The following is a 22,688-nucleotide window of genomic DNA, read 5'->3' on the forward strand; positions in this document are numbered from 1 at the left end:
AAAAACCATCCCATCATCTTTTATATATTTATGTTTCTAAAAATAAACGTGTAGTTGCTTTGATTATTAAGCTAGCCTTTTATAACTAAATTAAAATATTTAAAATACAAAAAGTAAAGAGGATGTTTAAAAAAAAATAAAAATTACATAAAGGTGAAAAGATAGGTCATAGGGTGCCATTTCTAAAGCTACACAGTCAAATATTAAGAGCAATTTTTTTGGTTATTTAGTCTGTTTTAGGATTTAAAAAAAATGTTTAATTTTTCAAATGCACATTTTTTTACATTTAGTGAATACATTACATGTCTATTTTGTAAACCAATTATGTACCTTTCATAAAATTAAAATGTTTGGTCTTCAAATCAAATTTTTAGATCTGATCCCTCTTGTGAGGCTAGATTAATATTGATGTGTTTAAATGTAAATTTAAGATTTTCTATCATCGTTATGATCATTTACTTCTCCTCTCTTCTACTCTTTATTATTTATTGCATTTAGTTCTCCATGCTTTTGTTTGGTGCAGTTCCATTCACATGTTCTTTTTTCCCACTCTCCTCTGGGGAGTGGGAGAGATTTCAGATCCCAGGTGGATTGGCTACGCTCCCACTCTTCACCGTGGACCACGCCCCCGACACCATCTCGCATCTCTGAGTGAGAGTGATTCCTGCTGGGTCGTCTGTCCTCCTGCTCCTGGTCATGGACTGCACTTCTACTTCGTCTTGACTCTGGAATTCATCACCACTCGTTTCTCACCTCTATCTGAACGAACTCTATTTAAATACGTAGTTTTAGAAGCTAATTTTTCTTTAACAATTCTGGTATCGCCTGTCCGTCCTGGGATAGGATCTCTCCCTCATGTGGGCATCCCTAAGGTTTCTTTTTTAGGAGTTATTCCTATGCGGGAGCAAAGGTCTAAGAGCAGGGATAACCAGTTTTATGTAGTCTGTTTAGTCTTTAGCTATTTTTTCATATTTTATGACTAATTTTCTGCATCTGTAAAATTACCGGCATGAAGCCCAATGAGGCTAATTTTCTTTGTGATTTGGGGCTATATAAATAAAATTGAATTGAAAAATTGAATTGAATCTAAATATTTATTTTCCCAAACTGTATATTTAAGCTAAATATAGAAGGATGCTGAGTCTAGAGCTGCAGGAAAGAGGTCTAGAGGAAGACCAAAGAGGAGGTTTATGGATGCAGTGAATGAAGACATGAAGGTGGCTGGTGTTAGAGTGGAGGATGCTGAAGACAGATGGAGGAAACTGATGCGCTGTGGCGACCCCTGAAGGGAAAAGCCGAAAGGAAAAGAAGAAGATTGAAGTCCAAATTAAATATTTAGATTTGGGTTAAATATTCAACTTTTCAATAAAATATTTAGTCTAGAGGTAAATAATTAGACTCAGTCTGGTTTTATTAAGGAATGTTCAATGCATAATATTATAAAGCAGGGAAGTCAAATTAATTTAGGTTCAGGGGCCATTCAACTCATCTGATCTCAAATGGGCTGGACAGAAACATACTTTCTGTTGCATTGTCCCCCATTGATATATCAATATATATCAATGATTAAAAATGAAAATAAAAGCTTAAATGTTTTGGCAAAAATATAAAATTTTCAAGTATTTTAAGCAAATTTGGAGTTTAGCTAATATGTTAGCATTATGCTAGCTGTTTTGGGAAAATTATAAATTTTTCAATTTTTTTTGGCTAAATTGGCATTTTGCTAATATTTTAGCAAGCTTTCAGCTTCATTATTTTTAGCTAACAATTTCAGCATTTCCAGCTATCAGCTCTAGCATTTTTAGCAGCTACATTCACCTTATAGCAACACTAGCTTTATTGCCGTTAATACTATATATCTATTTCATCTTTGCCTGTGTCTCTTCCATTGATCCTCCTGCAACTTGCATGCCGACTCTGACAATTCATATTTTAAATGCTTTATTTAAAAACATTTCACATCTATTAAAGTTAGTATGCATAGAACATTTTCCATGGAAAATACATACAATAAAATACAAAGTCAGCAAGCTGTGTATAAATGGTGTCAAGAATTTAGCATGTACGTAAACAGGTGACACCAACTAAATAAAATTCATTGGATAAAAACGTTTTTTTTTAAGTGGATTGTTCTTTAAAATAAACTTAAAAACAGCTTTAAAAAGTGCACATAACAATAAGACAACAGTTCCCTGAGTTACTCATCTTCACTGAGCTTACTCTTCTCAAGAAACAGACATTTTCCATTCCTCCGTGAAAGAGCATTTGTCTATGTCTTGAAATTGTTTTGCGAATGGAGTGTGTCAGACACAACCCATAGAGAACTTTATGCAACACTCTTTGCCTGCCCGCAGCCGTCCTCCTGTAGCCCAGATGCCTTGTTGATGGCCTGACTCAGAGAAGCAATGAGACTGGTCAGGCCAATGAGGTAGCCATCCTCCCTGCTCCCTTCAACCCAGGGGATGTTGTGTTGGAGTTCCATGCTGTCAGGCAGTGGCGTCGTCTTTCCAAAGTCTATCATCCACACGCTGGCTTTGCTGTGGTCATGGACGAAGAGAAGCGAGCTGCCAATTACCTAGTAATGCATAGACATATTTAATAATAATAAAAAGGTTTATTTCAAAGATGGAAAACTCATCTTTGAATTTCTTTAAAGAAAAGTTTGACCAACCTCATGTTTCCTGAAGAAGGTTGAATTCTTTAGTGCGTCTCCCAGAGCCAGCAGCCTGGAGTGGTACGCTTCCTGAGAAAACATTTTGAGTGAAACAGTTTTTCAATGTCAAGTTGTAGACGACTCGTTAAGTCTTTAAAGACACAACAAATAATCTGATTTCTTTCTGTGTGTCGATGATCCATAGAGCTGACCAGAGTCTGGAGGTGACTCCTGGTGAAGTAGAGAAGTGCTTCTGTGACCTGAGCTAAAGTCCGTATCCTTCTGAAGTCTCTCTGTACGCTGCCGTCCTCCATCTGTGGGACACAAACACAACAACAGTAGTTAGCTTACTTTTTAAACTCAACTTTTGATCTATTTTAAAAGCAATCTCAGTGGTCTTTTAATTACGATTATGCATTTTTTTTAGACAATAATAAAAAAAACACTGCAGAGTGGCAGTGCAATTCATTAGAAATTTGCTTCTGAGTTGTGGGCGGGATCATGGGTGTGAAGTAAGCCTGTACCAGTTTCCCATCATCCCTTTTATACACTCTCTTGCTAGCTTATAGCCCCTCACACTCAAGCTAACAAAAACGGTGTAACAAAAACGATGAGCGATATTGGACCTAGTTTTGAGCCAGATACCAGCTTGGACGAGGAAAACAAAGACATACACTGATCTATTTTTCTGCAATTGGATGCATCAGAATGGAACAAAGCGGGGAGCTTGTGGCCTGGTGACTTTAGCTTCTACAAGCTTTTTCAAACAACATTCTCCTGATTCTCAATAATTTCAATAAAGAAATACTCAGAATTTAAGCTTAATTTTCTTTATATATGTCATTCTTTTATCAGAAAATCCTATAAGACCAAGTTAAAAACACCAAAAACATGATAAGAGCACATCTTTAAAGTGTAACGCATCAAAACTGGCCTCCTCTCTTACCATGAGACCTTCTATCCTGAAGCCCAGGGTGGACGTGGAGGTGGTGGTGTCCCTCCACTGGAGGTAGCGCCACTTGGTCACTCCTCTTCGTTTGTGCTCTTCCTCTGATGGTGCCAGTGGGTCCACTTTTACCATCTTCTGGTACATGTCGCTCCTCAGGTTAGGCTTGGTACTCGCTTTGACAAGTTCTTCTTCTTGGTATGTTCTGGAAAATAAACTGTCACTCAGTAAATATTGATTATGACATCCAACCTCTTTTTTAATTGCTTGCTGACAACACGAAAAGGTTCTTGGAAGTAAAATACATCCAGACAACAAATCAATAAAAAAGCTATTAAAATAAATATACTCTAAAGCTTTTTTTTTTTTAAATCAACTAAATATTTAAAACACAATTTTTATATGAGTTCAAAATTTGGTTACCCCTCTAAGCAGACGTTAAATTGTCATCTAAGGGTTGAACTTTTTTTTTTTTTTTCAATAGATCGTCAAATATGTAAAGCAGTCAGAAAACAGCACAAAAACCCTACCTGACTCCCATCTTGCAGTCCATTATCAGTGGCCTTGTCAGGCCACTAAGCAGGTCCTCCAGGCGGATGTAACAGTGATCCCCCCTGGTGACCAAACCATGATACTGCGGGACAAACGGTCTGAGCGGATCCCTCATCAAGCTGTCCAGACACTTTGCCTCTCCTTCACTGTACAGTTTCAGTACCTCTCCTCCTTTAGTCAACTGAAAGTTACCTGTTTTAAGTTACACCAGCACCAGAAAAGGAGAAAAAGGAAGCCTGTTAAAGTTCTGGTTTATTTGCCATCCATCCATTGTGACAGACTCGGTGTACATTTGCATTCTTCTGCAGAAATCTCAAGGCTTCCCCTTAAGCCTTTAGCATTTAGACATCCAAACTGTCTTTACATAACAACACCCACCATGCTTTGAACTTAACACTGAACATACAGGAAGATTTGTCTCCTGTTTAGCTTAGAGGCTATCATTTCTGGGATTACCAGTAATCCATTTGGATTTATCAGACATTGAAACCATTTCCTTTTTAGAATTAATAAATTCTAAATCAGTTTTGGCCCACAGGCCCACAACTCCAGTCACGTTTAAATATGACTTAATTGTAGCATGACAGGGCCATAGTTTTTAGCTCTTGATGGCACAGTATAGTCTGTGTGTACCCAGTGGGCTCATTTGGTGACGTCTGATACGGTCATGCCAATAAGTGACTCAGAGTCATCTGATGGTCCCTGAAGCATGGAGATGTCCCTGGTTTTTCTGATACTTTTGATGATACAATACAATGTAGATGATACGATCCTACGAAGCCTTCGCAACTTGATGTTGAGTAACAGTTTTTTTTTTAAAGCATTCAAGGCTTACAGTCACAGTGATGTCTGAATGAACATAAGTGTATGAAGTGGGACACATGCCTTGATGTCCAGCCAGCTGCACCCAGGAGCTTTGCCGCCGCAACGACCAGTGCATCATCGTCAGGTAGGTTCTCCAAGAGCGGTTCTGAAGGAGAAAACAACATCAAATAGTGTGAGCTGAAAAATAATTTGTTAGTGATATTTGTTTATTTGACCAGAAAATAGATCACATATTTGAAATATTTATCTTGTTAGCTACAAACTAATAACCCAGTTTGCTGGTCAAAGTGACTTTGATTATTTTGTACATTAGTTTTAACACACCAGACATGTTGGAATGAACCTATTTGTGAGTCCCTCTACATTAGTCCTATTTAATCAGTTTGATATTGCTGAATCATCATGTGGATTTAATGTTTGTTATTGTCTATAAAGAGAGCATGGCCGTGAAGTTTTATTCTACTTTGTATATACACAAAGTAGCTTCCAACTGGCTCGGATATGACATAGAAAAGCTCGAAAACAACAGCCTGAAAACAGAACTGAGCGTGCTCAGTAGAGATGTTATCGCATCACGACTGGATGAAGATTAAGGAAAGTATCTCACAGATAAGGATACTGAAATTAATAGGTTTGCACAAACAGGTACATTTCAAATGTACATAATGGATAAATCCATTTAGACTTTTGCTAAATGTATGATTTTTAGTTACTCTGAGCCCAGAGTGTCAACAACTACACCCCAGTGGCTCTCTAACCGTCTGCTCCACCTGCTCACATATCGGTTGAAGCAGTAGCCAGCCATGCAAATGCCATTCAAATGAGACCTTGTCAAAGTTTTCTTTCAAGCTCATGCAAATCAGCAGGTGCAAAGAACAGTTAAGAACAGTTGAGGTTTTATGCCTCTTCCATGGAAAACCAGACAAGTCAAGTCTATGGCTGAGCAGCACTGGGTAAAAATCCAGAAACATGAAGTGCATTAAAACATTCCTGGATCTCACCTTCCTGAAATTCTGGCTCTTGGAGGCTGCATCCTCTCCTTCACTGAAGACCTCATCGCTCTCTGCTGAGGAGAAGTTAATAGAAGAGCAGGAGGAGGAGGTGGAAGAGGAGTGTAGCAGCCTCGAAAGAATCAGGTGCCGTTTCGTGGAGCTCTCAGTTGTTCCGTCAGGATCCTCATCTTTACTATTTCGGGTGTCCATTAACTCCATATTTACAGTTGATGTAGAAGACCTCCCTGTTTTTTTTTCTTCCTCTTCATCTCTATCTTTGGAACTTTTGTCTCTCCGGTGTTTCCCGACATCTCCTTCATTTTCCTCATCCTTCCTTTCTTTTCCAACACCCTCCATTCTTTTGCCACACCACAGTCCTCTCTCCGGGACGTCCGTGTCAACATCACAGCTTCTCCAGGACATCTCTTTTCTCCTGGACCTCCATTTAGCCCTCACTGCTTCCCTTGAGCACTTAACTCTCTGATCGGTTTTTGTTTCTGTCTCTGCACTTTTGTCATGTTTGTCTTCAGGTACAGCTGAGCTGCACGTGCTGACTAACTCTGAGGTGGGATCATTGTTAGCCTCTCCATCCTCACCCAGACCACCTATGCACTGACTGTAAGGAGGGAAGCTTTTTGTGGCTTGAAGTTTGGGTCTGAAACTCCGTCTGGTCTTGCTGCAGCTGCTGGACGGTCCTTCTCTGTCAGGCAAATGTTGATTGGTCTTGTCTGCCGGTGTGATGCACGAGTCGTCTATCTCCATTTTCTCCATGGAGTTGTCATAAATACCATCCATATTTGTGTCCCGCGCAGAGTGGAGACTGCAGTTCTGCTTCATGGGCTCGGCATGTGCTGTACAACGAGAACATGTTTACAAGATTAGCACAGTTTTGAATATGAGTCAGGAAGCACATTTACAAATCGAAACTGAGCCATCACTTTCTTTGAGTTTCCTCAAATGGAAAACATGAAAAAAATAAGTAAATGTCTGAGCAACTTACCGTTCCTCTTTCACCTTGTTATTTTCAGTGACAGAGCCTCGTGCCTCACAGTGAATTATATCCCTCTCTTGTGCGCATTTCTCGTGCCTCAGTTTGCATGCAGTGACGTGGCTAACTTTCCGAAGCTTTGTCCAAGGCCAGCTGATGGAAGTCAGCCAACTGAGCCACAGGTGGAGATGATATCCAGGAATGACAGAATGTGATGGTGTGGAGCACAGTGTCCTCCCTTGAGTTAGAGATGCTTTTTCTGTGACATTGAGTAAAATCCTTTTCTTTCACATAAATATTTTAGTTTCCCACACAACCCTATGCATTTTTATTAAAATAAAGAAGTATTTAAGTGGACTAAAAGATGGCTAAAAAATGATTAAGAGATACAAACAGAAATAAACATTCACAAAAAGGATTTCTTCATTAAAGACAAAAACAATGACATTACAATGATGTGGTGGCTGGCATGTCTCCTCATTAGAGCAAAGATCACTGGTCTGTACTGAGCCCTCTAAGGAATTCCTCCACATCCTCCTGTATCAGTCTAAAACGACGTGTCACACTGACCAGTGTTATAAATGGACCATGAATGTGTAAATGAAAACAGCCTCTCGTATGGATGGACGGATGTTATACAGTTACTGGTCGGAATTCCTTTACTGCACAGTATGTTGTGCACTGTACAGCGAGTTTGTCCAAATCTACAATTCCAAAATCCAAAATACATTTCCCAGAAGTCTCTATGAAAAACCAGTCTGCACTGATGTCCTGGATTGTTGAATTGGACCACAATGCATTGCGTTTGAAAAATTTTTCATATTAAGAAAAGGGCGTTTTGACTTACTTTTAATAAACTATTGAAGTTTTTCATCAGGATACAGTTTTTTTGGAAATGTTAGGTTTATACTCAGAGAAATTGGTGATGTCATATTTGCCATTTGAAAAAAAATTAAAAGTAGTGACGATGGTGTCCTAATAGTCCAGCACTGTATTGTTTTTTAGTAGTTAGGGATTAGGGAGGTAACTTGGACATAACCACTGTGTTTGTCTGCTGTAGATCAAACACTCTTAAAAATAAGAGCCAGTTAGGTGGTGGTGGTATTAATGTATGTGAAAATACTTGCTGCATCTGGATTAAAACGGCTACTGAGATATTTAAAAATCAGTCTAAATCACAGATCTGCAACCTTTAACTGTAAAAGAGCCATTTGGACTTGTTAGGAGCCGCAAAGTCTTATTTTGATACTGCTGTGAATTAATTACAATGAATTTTTTTAAACAATACATAAAAAATCATGCTTACTTTGTGGCATGAATAAAAATAGAAATATAAAAAGAAACTAGCATTTTTCAACATGTGAAATTATTTTTTACGTTTTATAGAAGCTCGTATGATTTCCTTTCAAAATAAAAGACGCCTTGTGCCAAACAGGATCTTCCCAGTGCAGCTCTGGACAGTATAAGATAATATGTGCTTTAAACTAATAAAGGATGAGACTTTTTTATCAAAGTTTTGCTCAGTATTTGAAACTGGTGTGTTCTGGAGGAAGCATGGAGCAAAAAAGACCTCTTCAAGTCAGCAGGGATGTAAAAGCCTTTTACATAGTTTATCTTCAAGGTGCGCAGCAGCCATAAATGTATAAACTTAACTAATCTAAATCAAATAAATGCTAATTTATTAACCCTTTCTTCAAAAAAATACTGTTATTTTATTTTCTTTAGCCAGAAAGCCACCATGGAGAAATAAAGAGCCACAAGTAGCTCTGGAGCTGCAGGTTGCAGACCCCTGGGTTAACTCTAGAAATGACAAAAGAACATGTTGCAGCAGCTATTCTGAACTTCAGGAGCAAATGAGCCACGCAGAGACGAACATACCTTGATCGTTTATTTTTATTTATTTTGAACAGAAGTGATAGTTAGAGCTGCTCTGGTGACAGAAGCTTTCTACTCCATGTTGAAATCCAGAACCGATTGAGATGACAGAAGATGTTTGCCATTTCACTCAATTATATTTTGGTGTTATGTCAACTAAGAACAAACTCATAAACATCAAAGGATATCCTCCCTCTGTAACAGAATATTGATCTGAATTTCTCAGCTGTTTCCCATCATTGTATTCTCTTTGTTTTCAAAGGCCTCACTCGGCCTCAGATTCTTGTATTTTGTCCTGACTATGTGTGACACCATTCTGCATGTCCGTGCTGCTGCTGGAGTCCAAACGGGGTTCTTCCTGGCTCAGATTTGCACTGTCCTTTATCCCAGGACCCAGGTTCTCTGCAGTACCTGTAAACATTTCCAGTAAACTCATTTGGGAAAAAAAACAGTTGAAGCACTAAATATGGACATTTTTGTGCTAATATTTCTTTGTACCTGCAGAAGAATCCCTTTGAGGCTCGGACTGGCTCCTTAGAGTTTCACCCATCTGTGGAAGCTGTCTGTCTGAAGTGATCTGTGTACAAAGATAGACTTTTTGGATGGATTGAACTGCATCATTTTAAGAGAAACATTGAAATACAAGCAAAAAAACATGTCAGCTGCAGATGGGGTCAGATGTTTTTGGATTCATGGGTCTCTTCTCTCACCTGCTTTGCTTTGTTACCATCTGTGAACAGCAGCCTGGCGTAGCTTAGTAAGAAGATCAAGCTGAGGAAGATGAAGTTTGTCGAGACGCCCACCAAGGCAGACAAAATAGGAAAGTGGAACAGCAAATATCTGATTGGAGGAAACAGACAACAAAAACCACACCTGCATTTAGTTTTAATGTATTTTTTTTTTCATTTGTATTAATATATTTTTATAAATCATGTGATTTTATTGGAGTAAATTTAAACCGTTTAAGTAAAGATGATTGATGGATTCAAATGCTCTATAGCTCTTTTTCAGGATTCCTGTCTTTGTAAACAAACTCTATAGAACTGTTTTATTTTCTTTTCATCTTCATAATCTTATTCTTTTAAATGACCTCTTCAGTTCCTAAACACAGCAGAGATTCAGATCAAGGCTTAGAGGGCCGTGCCTTTATCACACACGACAGTTTTGCTGTGCTGCTCGGTTCACTTCCTTCCTAACTAATTTAAATAAAAAAACTCTTTAGCATATATTCAAGAAATGCATTTAAATGATACTATATCATTTTGATTTAGGTTGTGTGATCTATAACAGAAAATGATTAAAAACAAGTCTAAGCATCCATTCCACATACCTTATGCCTGTGAAATGAGCATGGATGTACAGATGAGACGAGTAGATCTGGACCTTGTCCGATAGGATCTCAATAACAGCTGTGACTGAGGGAGCATACTGACCACAAACGTAATACACTTTTGTAACATTTTGAACCATATGTTTTCCTTTATGGCATGATGATGTAATTTCTGGATCTTACAGGGTCATCCGTGTACTCTGAGAAGAGCTCAACCTCCACCATTTGTTTCTGCTCTGCTGCTCCAGTCAGGAAGGCTGGGAGGAACAGCAGCGTTCCCAGAGTCTTCAGCAGGTCAGATCGGTATCGCAGCATGCCCTGAACACAACAGAACCACAGATGTCACATGCCCAATGAGAAGCTTCAAATATATCCACCACAACCATTCAGAAAATGGATGCACTCAAATAGCATTTAATACCAAAACTCTGATGTCAGTGTTACTCACAAATATTAAATTATATTTTATCTTAATTGACTATTTTGAACCAGCCCCTATACAAAATTGTTTTATTAAAATGTGTGTAGCAGGATACCAACATGCTGTTATTCAAAGTCTGGAAAGGAGTGGGCAACACGATTTGCACTCAGTGAAAATGTTCAGGTCAGCCTGCATCTGTTTCCTTCATCTTATCAAGTGAGTCACCAGAACACAAAGAACTTGTTGCAGTGGGGTTCTGCAGCTGTAGGGTTAAAAAGATTTGTACTCACAAAGCGAGAGCTGGAAGCCTTTAGCATCTGTTTTGCCTGAGAAGCCACACAAAAGCATCAACTCCTAAATGTTGGCATTCTGACTGTCGAAAAACATGCTGCTGCCTAAGAGGGTGAAGCTTACAGAGCGGGCGGAAGCTGCAACCTGACCTCCATCCTGAGAAAAACAGGTCGTCTTTATCATGAACATCCCCAACTGCTGATTGACGGGTGAGTCGGGCATCTCAAGCTGCAAAGAGATCTGGTAGACCTGACCGAATGTCAGCACCTGTGTATGTAAGGAACAGCATCAGAACTGTATGATCTAGAGAACTACAAAGATGTTTGAAAGCATAAAAATGTACAGACGTTTTTCTTGTTTCTCATCAGGGAAATGTTGGCCATGGGATATGAGCACAAAAAAGAAGAGGGAGATACACAGTCCATCCTGCAGACAACAATATATCTGGTAGAATGAATGTAAACAGAAAAAAATAAATGTTTTTTTTAGTTGTATCTACTCAACAACATGTTTTAACTGACCTGTAGTAATAGTGAACAGGTGTGGAAAATGCTGCTGTGGGCATGTAAGAATAGTAGAAGCTCCCATACAAAAAGGCAGCGATCGAGAGTAGCAGAAGAATAACAGAGAGCACAGTTAGGCCCTGTGCAAGTCTCTCACGAACTCGCAACATCGCCGTGGCAACCGCATCCTGAAGCTTCAACAGGATAGAAGTGATGATGAGGGAAGGCTCCTCGACACCACCTGAAGGCACATGACTTTCTTGGTCCATTAAGTCTAAAAAGAAAAAAAAAAAGATAAATTTGCCTACAAGTGAATGCATTGGAATGGAGCGGAGCAGAGAGCCTGTGGCCCACGAAGAGTATTTTCTAATCTGCACCACAAATTACCTCTTTTTTTTTTAAGGCATTTTTTCATCTGCTCCTAACTCAAGACAATTTGAATAAAGACATAATCATAGATGCAATTTCAAGCTTAACTTTCTCTATATGTGTCTTACGTCATGAGAAAAATGCAACAGGAACATGCTTAAAACACCCAGGACACAATTTTTAGTGGGAATTTGAAGAAATGTACTAAAAAGAACATAAAATGTATTAAAGTTCAGATATTCGAGGAATGAAGTGCAAAGAGCTTTGCAGAAAACCAAAATCTCTGGGATATTAGAAATATGACGACTATCCCCTTCTAAGCATTATGTGAAAAACCACTGAGACTAATTACAGTCACAAGCACAGACCTTTCAACTTAAAATACTTCAAACTGTGTCAACAGTCAGTTCATCTGTTTGTATCTAAAAGATAAAAAAACCAACTTGTTTTTAGACAGCATGTGCATAAAACTAAACATACATTTATTTTAAATATTTTCTTCACTTATCACTTGATTTTTACATTTAAGGAGCTAGAAATCAAAATAAAAGGTTTAGGTTTGTAAAGTTAGCTTAAGAGAATTGTAATTAGGAAGTGTTTCTCCCCTAAATTTTACATTTGTGCTGTTAAAAACTCACCCCTGATTTCTGTTTTCCAAAGAAGAGCTGTTGGGAAATCGCTCCCTGAAGATCCTCGTTCCGGATGATGTTGGTGAATTGCACACAGAACTTCCCTTTAACTTACTTCACACTGCTGCCTTTGCAGCTACCATTGGACAACGTTAAGTCCATCCCCTCTGAAGACAGAAGCTGGAGCCAACTGGAGTCCAAGTCTGAAAAAATAAAAAACTAAAAGAAGCCTTGGGAACTGCATCACTATCAACGTTTCTGTTGGTGGCTACGTGTGTTTGCTTCCAAAACTCCCTCTCACTTAGATTTTTCCAGTTTATCAGTTTTTTTTTTATTTTTTATTTTTACCATAGCACTATTAAATCTGTGCTTAAAATTTGCAGGTAATGTAAAACAATTGGAAAGATGGAGATGTTAAAAAAAAGTAAATCTTAAGTGAAAAAAACCTTCTTTAAACTCAGATATTTCCCTTTCATTCACATCACTAACAGCTTAAACAACAGATAAAAAAAATAAATTTTTGGTGAGAATAAAGTGATGTGCCTTTAGACATGTAACTTTGTAAATGTCTCTTTTGAGGCATAAAAGAGTCTTTCAGCTCTGATTTGGGGATTTTTTTAAATATTCTTTTCTGCTAAGAAAAAAATTAATAATATCTTTCAGAATCTTTGGGTACTTTGAATGTACTACTCTCATGAGGTTTTTCCACGAATTCTAAATCAAAGAGGCGTGGAGGTTGCGGTGAAAGCTTGTGACATTGCCAAGCCAGTTCAATTTTTGAGATGAGGATGAAAAGACTGAAATTTGACTTTTCACATCAAATTTTCCCGCAATGAAATCAAGTTACTTCTGGAACAGCAATCAGTTGTTGGTGCCAGTAGCTGCAATTGAAGTAGTGTGATTGCCAGAAATATATTTCTAGAAATTAAATTATACATAATTTTGTCTCTTTGAGGCTCCTGTGTGGATGTGAGCAGTGAGTGTTTTTTAATTTTTGAAGGGTCTGTGCAAAGAACTACTGTCTTCACCCTATGTGGCTTGAATAGGCTTCGGGGGCCAGAACAGATACAAATGATGGATGATAAACAGTTTTGTGTTACAAATCCGCCAAGTTTTATAATTACAATTTTTGTTATTTTTTTAATATTATTATTATTATTTCCTTTCTATTTATTAAACCACCAGAACATCAGTTTAAGTGCTATATGTTCAGGTGTTTTTGTGATCAGGAGGACTCTTTGCTGCAGAGGGATTTGACTTAAAAAGCCCAAAAAAGCACAAACATATCAAGTCTGAAAGGGAAAACACGAAGCAAAGCTTTGAAACAAAAGAACTGCTGAAGTACTGCAGAACAGTGATCGACAGGGGGAGACATCTGCTTGCAGAAAAGAGAAAACCCGCCAAAACAGAATTCAGCGTAGAAGAAGAGATATTGAGCGTCCAATCACAAACGGCATCCCGAGCCTACCCGGAAGACCAACTCCTCATGTCGCACTGGAAACTCTAGAAAGGTATTAGTAATCTTGTTTTTGTAGTTCAGTCCTGGCTTAATATTAATGTAGTCGCTGTTGTTACATAGTGTTATACGGAGTGTTTTCTTAAAAAATGTATATTGTCCTATTAAGTTTATTGGGGAAAAGCTTTAATGAAACGATGACAACCAATGGGGTAAAACAACAATTTAAGGGTTTAAAAGGAAAATTAGGTGTAAAGGCTGAAAAAAATACACGAAATATTACTATAAGTCTAAATGGTCTAGCATAGATATTTCTGTTACTTTTTAAAACATTTTTTAAAGAAACATTGGCATTTTTATTAAGTAGGGGGTTAGGGATACTGGACAAGAACAGGAAAATAGACTGAAGAGGTCCAGATGGATATATGTATATATATATATATATATATATATATATATATATATATATATATATATATATATATATATATATATATAACCTTTTAAAATAATTTATGCTTTTAAAAAAACACACAATTGCTGCTTGACTGACTAAGCCAGAACTATTCTCTAAAAATAAAAAAAGTCACTGTGAAGGGAAAAAAAGGAAAATGATATAAATGCTTCAGCAAAACCTAACATTAACTACCCACTGAGCACTTCCTCTTGCGAGTTTACTTTAATGTTATTTTATTTTCAATATAAAACAATCTCAAAGGAATATTATATACTACATGCCACTGTGATTGTTAATTGTGTATAATTGTTTATTATAGAAGGTAAAAGTTACTGTGCCTAAAAATTAATTTTGAGTGGATGCATAAATAATACTTTTCTTTTTCTTTGTTTTATGTTGCTGTAAGATGTCCTGTCACACCAGCGTTACTCATCTCCGCGTGTCTTCTGTGGGGCAGGCAGAACGAGTCCCGGTCCATCTCCTTCCTTGTGAGATTGAACACAATGGATCTGCCCAGGTCTCACAGTACTTTACAGCAACCATGAAAGATCACAAAGGAGGTACTTGGAATTTTGTCTGAAATCCAAAACTTTTTAGGCCTGTTAACATTCCTGAAGTAGGTGGCACTACCACAATCATGAAAGGGTTGCAAAACAAAGAAAATTGACATCAAAATTATGTCCAGTGGCAATTTTTACTGGTTTGCTAAAATCTATCTTGAGCAGTCTTTTTTTTTTTTTTTACAATGAGTGATTTGGGGGTTTTAAAACAACAAATACCATAAATGGATGCTTTTAGCATTATACATTCAACCAGTTTTGTTTTAATGGATTTTCCTTTAACAGAGAAGAGTGTGTCATTCAGAGGACGTGGGCTGAAAGGTCAGGAGGTCTGCTGTCCAGCAGGATACACAGGCCTGGTGCTTAAAGACATCAACAAGCCTGACTCTGACCAGGAGGTAAGCACCCCCCATGACGTAATTCTGTCACAGGCTGGAGGATATACAGGATTAAGTGTAGGTGTTTGATGTCTGTTTGACTTTGTAACTCTCAGGACAGGACAGTCAGAGTCTCCTCTGTGTTTGATAAATTGACCTACTGGAATCTGGACAATCCTCCGACCTCTGATGACACTGTGGTGATGGCTATGGATTGGCCTGAACTTGCTAAGGCGGTAAGGACATGTTGGAGTTGACTTGAAATCTATAGTTTTACCAATTATTGGCTCCTTAAAGTAACTTAAATGTAAAAAAAAATGTATTTGGCATTATTGTGATCAAAACTGAACTTGAAAAATGGCTTTCCAGAGAAACTGTTTTCTCTTTCATAATGCTCATGATCAGTCTCGAGAAGTCTTTCTGTAAGATCTGATTGGGCACGTTTGCTGCTTTAGACTTGAATCATGAGTACAAATTCATTTTAAGATAAATTTAAACATTAAATAAACTGTAATAATCATAACAAACCTGATGTTACCCATCTCACTTATTGAAGTCAAATGTCTAACTTTTAATTGTAATTAACTGTATTTTTGACATTTCAGTCAGACTTTACAAAAAGTGGCAGAGATGGAATCAATGTTGCCTTTTTTTAGCGACCTTGTTTAATTATTATTATTATTTTAGTAAATTTATCAATTTAGTTTCAAGTCTTTTGGCACATTATTATCTTGGATTTGGATTACTGATTTTCTGTCAAACTGGAAGATCAATTCGCATTGCTGATACATTTTCTTTTTGGCCTTTTTTTCCAGATTCATGAGCCAATAGACGAATGACGTGATGGAAGTTCTATTTTAATGAGGTGGCAGACAAATGTCATATTGACATGTAAAACCCACCATATGCTAGTTTTTAGCCCATATGTTTTTGAACTCCCAACCTTCTGCTGTTGCTGAGCAATCGGTTACATATTAACAAAATGATACCTAGATGACGTTTGTGTATGAGTTTGTATATAAATAAAAAAACAAAAAGTTTTGCTAAAGTGGAATGTTTGATCTCTGTTACACAACTACCTTTTACATGTTTAACTGGACAGTGTTTATTCACAAGATAACACTGGACACCATTGATACAATCTCAAACATTATGTGTCTTGAACAAATGAAAAATGATTGGGTTTGACTTGTCACATTGCACAGAAAGAAGCCTAAAACATAGAAACTGTTGCAAGAAGTAAAACTACAAAGTTTCAAACTGTGGGTCAGGCACAAAGTTTGAAAAAAATTGACATTTTTAAGTAAAAGAAACGTAGACCTAAACCAGAGGTCTGCAACCTGTGGCTAATTCACCCCTTTGTTGTGGCTCTCTGGTTAAAGAGAAGAAAATTCTTTTTAAAAAGTGACAGCAAAGTAAAAAGTAAGTAGTATATTAGAAAAAAAGTAAAGGAAACTAATTCAAACTTTATTCATGTCACATTAGTTAAAGGTCAGTATGTATCATAAGTCAAACTAAAAACATTTTGACAGATCTTTGAGCGCCGTGTACCAAAAAGAAAAAAGTCATTTGGAGGTCAATCAGAATGAAGGCACAACAGATTATGAGGCTGATTTTCTATTTTTTTTTAACAAATTCAGGAATTTTAAGTGCACCTTCTAGTTAGAAAAATATGGCCATGTTCACTTAAGTTGCTTTGGTGTCATTTTGGTTAGCTGGATTGACAAATTTCTGCCTGACATGCACCACAAACGGGGAAATATTTATTTATTTTTTAAGATCACTGCAAACATCACACTACCTACCACTACAATTGCTGCATTGAGATGATCCCATGTGACACAGGATGTCTTATTTTGAAACAATGTCATGTTAACCTCTGTCAAAAGTGATGAACTATTTCACATTTTAAAGGAAGACTATTTTCTTTTTCAGGTTTTATTCATCCCAATAGCTCAGTTATATTTATCATAATAGTAGCAATATCTTGTCTTATTTTTTCAAAGGGTGAAGTAAGACTTTGTGGAGAAAGTCAGTAAAAAAATCAACCCGAATGGCTCTAAGTGCTGAAGGGTGCAGACCCCTGACCTAAACTGTGAGGGGAGTCATTATGACAAAACATGAAAGAACCAGTTGGCCAGTCCACTTCAAGGCAACACATTCACACCTAGAAGGCAATTAAGAGTCACTGATTAACCCATGAAGCACATTTTTGGACAGTGGGAGGAAGAAAACCCATTCATGCTTGTAGAGAGCATGGAAACTCCACACAGAAAGAACCCAGCTGGGATTCTAACTAGAGCCTTCTCACAAGAGTGCTAACCACTACACCACCGTGCAACCCAATCTTGACTCCATAAAAATCAAGATTTCTTTGAGCGATTGCACTGCACATAAAAAAGTCTTAGTATGTCTTTTACATTAATATCTCATTGGACTGAAAAAAAAACAAGTCTAAGGGCCCAAGTTGGGTCCATGATGAAACATCACGTGATAGATCGAAACCTAAACCTGCATCACTCCCTCATTAAAAAACTACAAGGCATTCATTTGTAAATAGGCGGTTGTTTTTGTTTCATCTTATAGAATTAACAGTTCAACAAGGAATGTAATCAGTGATAATTTGGTAGACATTCACACTGAAAGGACAAACTCATTATCCTCTAACTGGTTTCACCATTGAATCATCCATTTAAGAATGTTTGTGAGCCACAAAGACCCTTTTGTGTATTACAAACCTAAACTATAAAATACATCTGAAAATATAACAAAGAATCACACAACAGCACAAGAATCACATCGGGTTCTGACAGATGGAATTCAAATATTTAGGTATAGTGTAATAACATGATAAAAAAGGTGCAGATCAGTGTTTTTCTGTGCTTATTTTCATATGATTAGAAAACCAGAGTGCCTGCAGTGTTTAATCATATGCTGTACATGATAAAAATAGACTTACGACAGGATTCATTGAGTGTATATCTGTTTTAGTAATCTTAGATGTGAGATGGGCCTTACTGAAAGAATGCTGCTGTAAATGTGGACTGCTGGGGTCAACAGGATAATAAAGGTGTTTTTTTGCCTTCTCTTTTTGAAAAAGAACACATTATACATTATTTGTAAAGGTTATTTTATTTCTGCAGCTATAAGCTATCAAAATTCTTCAACAGAATATGCTTGCCATTTATGTAAGCTATTATTTAAATACAGAACAAATAATTTGACTTCCCTGGAATAATCTGAAAGGATATTTGGAAAAAAGGTACTGATAAGAATCAACAATAATTAATTTTTTTTCTAGTTGTATCACCTTATAAATAAGCTTAACAGAATTAAATTAGATGGTAATATTATTAAACACTGTTTTGCCTTTTTACCCCAAATTTTCCTATTAAACAACCTTTTTGTAGTTGCAAAAATGTATTATCAGATACCAATCTAAATGTAATAGATATTTTGGTTTGTGTTCCTAAAGATAATCATGTTTAGGCTTTTTTGTGGTTTTTTAGTACTTAAAAAAACATTTTAAATGATTTTTTTTTTCAAAAATAAACCTTCTTCAAGTGTTTCTTCAGGTTGAAAAGTATTTCTCCACACTGAGATATGGAGTTAGCTGCATGAGATGACAGACATTAGAGGGTGTGTGTATTAGCTGAGAGGAGGTGGGGGCTGTGGCTGCAGGGACAGCTCAGCGTCGGCCTTAGAGCGTTTGGCGGGCAGTGTCTGGTCGTGAGCTTTACGAATGTGCCGGTACAAGTCGCCTGACTGTGTGTAGCTCCGGTAGCAATAGCGACACTCGTACGGACGCTCCCGCGTATGCACGATGGCGTGGCGCCTCAGAGTGTATGTGCATGAAAAAGTCTTTCCGCAGACTACGCATGTTGGAACGTCTTCCACAAAGTTCCCCATGGAGTCCTGGAGGTCCTGGAAATAAGCAGGAGTGTCCGAATGCTGGTTAGATGCGGCCAAAGGGCTTAGAGAAGCTGTCAGGGAGGTGTTGTCTTGAGAAAAAGGTCTGGGACCAGAGGAGGAGGAAGACGGGGAGAGAGGAATGGAGAAGTTATTTGCGCAGGAGGTGGCCGGTATGCTGTCCTGTTGATGGGAAGACACAAACTGGGGGCTGTTCAGCTCCTCCTCCTGGATTTCATCCTCAGATTCTAGCTCCTCATCTGTCACCGGCTCCCTCTCCCTGCTTTCATCTCCCTCCTCCTCTAGCTCTTCATCGGAAATAACTATAGCTTCCACTTTTACTTTAACATCTCCTCCCCTGTTTGTCCTTGTACCATGCGTAGGGAAGTAAGATCTTTCTTTTCTGGTGAGTGATGCTCTGGTGTCCTTCTCTAATTGTTGAAGTGTTTGAATCTCAGGAGCAAGCTGAGAATCGGAGTCCTGGAGGGACACGGCGCTCTGGATTTGGATTTGGGGAGGGGCACGCTGCAGCGCAGAATGTCTTGGGTTTCTCTGCACATCTGAAGTCAGAGCTGGTCCTTGGATCAACATGATCATCTGCTGACCTCGGCCCAGTGGGTCTCTGCTGTCCGTCTCAGATAGATCCTCGGTGGTGTTCTCCTGGGGCAGCTGCGATTCTTCTGGGGGCAAAGTGGCAGAAAGGCAGGGCTCCGGCAGGCTGAGAGAAGCAACAGAGCGAATGGCAACCTGGTTCACTGTGACCCGTGAGGAAGAGGAGGTGGGCAGGTTGCAGCTGTAATGAATAAAAGAAGAATCGGTTAAAATGGGTTTAAAGTTGCAGTTAGAACTTGATTTTAATTATGATATAAAGGTGAGACTAATTTAAGGGTTCATTGATTATATGTAGACTTACATACCACATGAGACACAAATGTGATCTTTTTTTTTTTTTTTATAAAAAATTAAAATAATTAAATATATCTGGTATATGACTTTTAAAAGAATGAATAGACTGGCTAACAAAGTGGTAAAAATAGATGAAGTAGTTTAAAAAAGTGAATTGGTCACCGTGGGTAACATTTGTTTCAAAAATTGTTAGATTGTAAAAATGGTTGGGCATGATTTCATTTGAGATGAGATTCAACTTCCACTGCTTTGTCTAAATTTAAGTCCTCTAACAACACAAACACTACACATAAGAGACATCCATTTTTGTTGGGATAGGAATTCATTAAACTAGGATTGAATATGATAATGAAACATGACTATGATTTGGAGCGGAGGTGAAATCAAAACATGCAGGACAAGGACCAATCTTAAATAATATAGGTGCAAGTTCCATTTTTCAGAATAAAATCATGATGAATTCACTGAAGTCTCCTACCTATGCATCTCTGTGCTGCTGCAGGGACTGGACAGAACCAATCCTTGCACTTGATTCCCTGTTCCCGCAGTGTGAATGGGAGCAGACTGGTCTGCTAAGAGAGGCTGCACCAGCTCCCTACTTGAGGGCGGACGAGAGACCCCCATGCCAGGCTGAGTGGTATCAGCGAGGTCAGGGCTCAGAGGAGTCTGAACTCGTACCTCTGATGAACCCCCAGTGGTCCTCTTCTTTGACTTTATAGGGTCCACTTGATTCTGCCCTGCTTGGAAGTCTGATAACTGCGGAGCAGCTAAGGTGACTGAATACGAATGATTAGCTGCATTGGCCACCAAGGGCTCTGCACCATAGCTCCCCTCTGTTCCTGTCTCGTTTGCCTTTTTCAGCTTGCTGTCCTCCTCTGAGCGAGTGCTGTCTGCTTCAGCCAGGGGCCCTCGCCTCTGCAGTCGTTTCTTACAAACTCTCACCACTTCGTTCATGTGGAGGAAGCTTGCAGCAGCTAGAACGTCCTCCACTGGAGGAGACTCATCCAGCTGGAGTACGCCTTCATAGACAAAGTCGAGAAGCAAGCCGAATGCGGGAGATGTGACAATGTCGTTGTCGAGTGTGACACAGCTGGCACTGCTGCCATTTCCCCCAGGAGAGTCTGAGTAGAACATGTGGAAAAAAGGTGAGCATGACGCCAAAACGGCTCGGTGCGCCAGGAAACGGCTGGAGCCCACGAGGACGGTGCAATCACATAAGAAGCCCCGTTGGCGCTGAGAGCGAAGAGCAGAGAGCAGCTGCTGGGAATGCTGGGGAAACTCCATTACCTGGACAGAAAACAGAGAGATCAATCCCATGTGGTTTCCAAATAAACAAGAACAAACTTATAGTTTTGTAACTTAATTGCAAAGTATAAAAAGTCAGCTCGAGAACCACTTTAACCCCTCCAAGAGCTTTTGGTGTATTGTAAAAGTGGTCCCAGTGTTCTTTTCATTATGATGGTGCCGTTATTAGCAGGAGTTCATTAGAAATTTGCCTCTAAGTTGTGGGCAGGACTGTTGGAGTGGAGTAAACATGTCCTCATTTCCCATCATTTGTTCACACTCTTCTGTTGCTTTCAGCTCCTCACAACTCCAATCAAAAATTAGTGGCACAACAAAATCTGTGAGCAATATCAGAGCTTTCCAGCTGTACAGTTTTAAAAATGAACATGGATGTATTTGTCTACGAGCGGATGTATTTGAATGGAGCAGGGAGCTTGTTGCCCGCCATATGTGATTACTCTTGGGTTCTCCACAGATGATCTTAATTTTGATAATAAACCCCTTTAACATAAGAGAAGAACTATATCCAACAACAAATCTAACACCCAGAAATTCCTTTTTTTGTAATGATACATTTTGCTGTGATGTAATACATCAGAATATGTTACTTAAATCTTGCAGCTTTTATCTGTACAGTTACTAACTTACATGGGGATGTTTGACTAAAACACATTACACATATTTTAACATTTAAATATTAACTTGCTTTACCTCAGAAAAGTCTTCCCTTTTGAAGTAGTTTGTTGACATGTAACTTTCCAGTCTGTCATAAATGTATCACACGCCTGGTTTCCATGGTGACCAGTCTGGATTGTGGCTACATTGGAACTAAGTCGGAACAGGGGGGCGAATCATATTTCGCAATGTTACGTGCAAATCCAAACCTGCAAAAGAAGCATACCCACACTGTAAATTTTATAAAAATAAATCACAGCCCCTGACAAATATATGATACGAGAGTAGCAGGAAGTCTTAGCTCATAGATGCTAACAATAGTTGGATATTGCAGCCCCATTTGTTGAGGCTAAGGTTAACACAATCGCTTCGAGAACTAGAATGCCTACCTAAGCAAAAATATAATACCAATTTAAACTCGGAATGCCTGACAATCCCCGTGAAAAAGCATTGTCTTACCAGCGGTGCGCATCTGTGTGTTGAATGTTTTTTCCAGCAGTGTTTTGTTTAATTTGTGGTACTCTAAAAACCACACTGCCACCCAGAGGCGCGGAGGCGAAAAACACCGGAAGTGAGAGGAGGCTTTCCCTGTTGACAGCGGGAGCGCGCGGCTAATGATAAACATTTCTTTTTTTGTTGTTAATTTAACATTTTTAAAAATCTAAATATGTTCTCTATCAGTTGCAAACC

General features: G+C 38.4%; 4 protein-coding genes and 1 long non-coding RNA gene across 7 annotated transcripts; 2 read left to right on the top strand and 3 right to left on the bottom strand.

The window, feature by feature from the left end:
• Positions 1–1,924: 1,924 nt before the first annotated feature.
• On the bottom strand, positions 1,925–7,081 carry si:ch73-22a13.3 (inositol-trisphosphate 3-kinase A). Its single transcript, XM_024283783.2, has 8 exons — positions 6,969–7,081; positions 5,978–6,819; positions 5,037–5,121; positions 4,130–4,343; positions 3,600–3,804; positions 2,866–2,967; positions 2,672–2,743; positions 1,925–2,575 (listed from the first exon to the last, which is right to left on the bottom strand). The coding sequence occupies exons 2-8, from the start codon at positions 6,803–6,805 to the stop codon at positions 2,327–2,329; spliced, it is 1,755 nt and encodes a 584-aa protein (XP_024139551.1). The 5' UTR covers positions 6,806–6,819; positions 6,969–7,081; the 3' UTR covers positions 1,925–2,326.
• Positions 4,931–11,657, top strand: LOC118599246. Its single transcript, XR_004948542.1, has 2 exons — positions 4,931–5,100; positions 10,347–11,657. It is a non-coding gene; the product is annotated as an uncharacterized LOC118599246 (long non-coding RNA).
• Positions 8,838–12,650, bottom strand: LOC112153510 (seipin). 2 transcript variants are annotated; one of them, XM_024283785.2, is made up of 10 exons: positions 12,384–12,650; positions 11,395–11,650; positions 11,221–11,299; positions 10,997–11,140; positions 10,873–10,908; positions 10,345–10,479; positions 10,162–10,259; positions 9,542–9,671; positions 9,330–9,408; positions 8,838–9,242 (listed from the first exon to the last, which is right to left on the bottom strand). In XM_024283785.2, exons 2-10 carry the CDS (start codon positions 11,643–11,645, stop codon positions 9,097–9,099), a joined length of 1,098 nt encoding a protein of 365 aa, XP_024139553.1. In that variant the 5' UTR covers positions 11,646–11,650; positions 12,384–12,650; the 3' UTR covers positions 8,838–9,096. The 2 variants fall into 2 exon arrangements, with proteins under 2 accessions (XP_024139553.1, XP_036069841.1); XM_036213948.1 differs by lacking the exon at positions 11,395–11,650 and having other exon boundaries at positions 12,384–12,649.
• A 1,061-nt stretch (positions 12,651–13,711) lies between these two features.
• rnaseh2c (ribonuclease H2, subunit C) lies at positions 13,712–16,272 on the top strand. 2 transcript variants are annotated; one of them, XM_024283790.2, is made up of 5 exons: positions 13,712–13,885; positions 14,694–14,847; positions 15,133–15,245; positions 15,341–15,460; positions 16,040–16,272. In XM_024283790.2, exons 2-5 carry the CDS (start codon positions 14,694–14,696, stop codon positions 16,061–16,063), a joined length of 411 nt encoding a protein of 136 aa, XP_024139558.1. In that variant the 5' UTR covers positions 13,712–13,885; the 3' UTR covers positions 16,064–16,272. The 2 variants fall into 2 exon arrangements, with proteins under 2 accessions (XP_024139558.1, XP_036069842.1); XM_036213949.1 differs by lacking the exon at positions 13,712–13,885 and adding an exon at positions 14,013–14,042 and having other exon boundaries at positions 14,745–14,847.
• Positions 16,273–16,854: 582 nt separating this feature from the next.
• Positions 16,855–22,596, bottom strand: zbtb3 (zinc finger and BTB domain containing 3). The gene is made up of 4 exons (XM_024283781.2): positions 22,458–22,596; positions 22,035–22,207; positions 20,518–21,326; positions 16,855–19,926 (listed from the first exon to the last, which is right to left on the bottom strand). Exons 2-4 carry the CDS (start codon positions 22,071–22,073, stop codon positions 18,873–18,875), a joined length of 1,902 nt encoding a protein of 633 aa, XP_024139549.1. The 5' UTR covers positions 22,074–22,207; positions 22,458–22,596; the 3' UTR covers positions 16,855–18,872.
• Positions 22,597–22,688: the final 92 nt, after the last annotated feature.

This window comes from Oryzias melastigma, linkage group LG10, assembly GCF_002922805.2.
Source record: "Oryzias melastigma strain HK-1 linkage group LG10, ASM292280v2, whole genome shotgun sequence".
In the NCBI taxonomy this organism is placed as follows: Eukaryota; Metazoa; Chordata; class Actinopteri; order Beloniformes; family Adrianichthyidae; genus Oryzias; species Oryzias melastigma.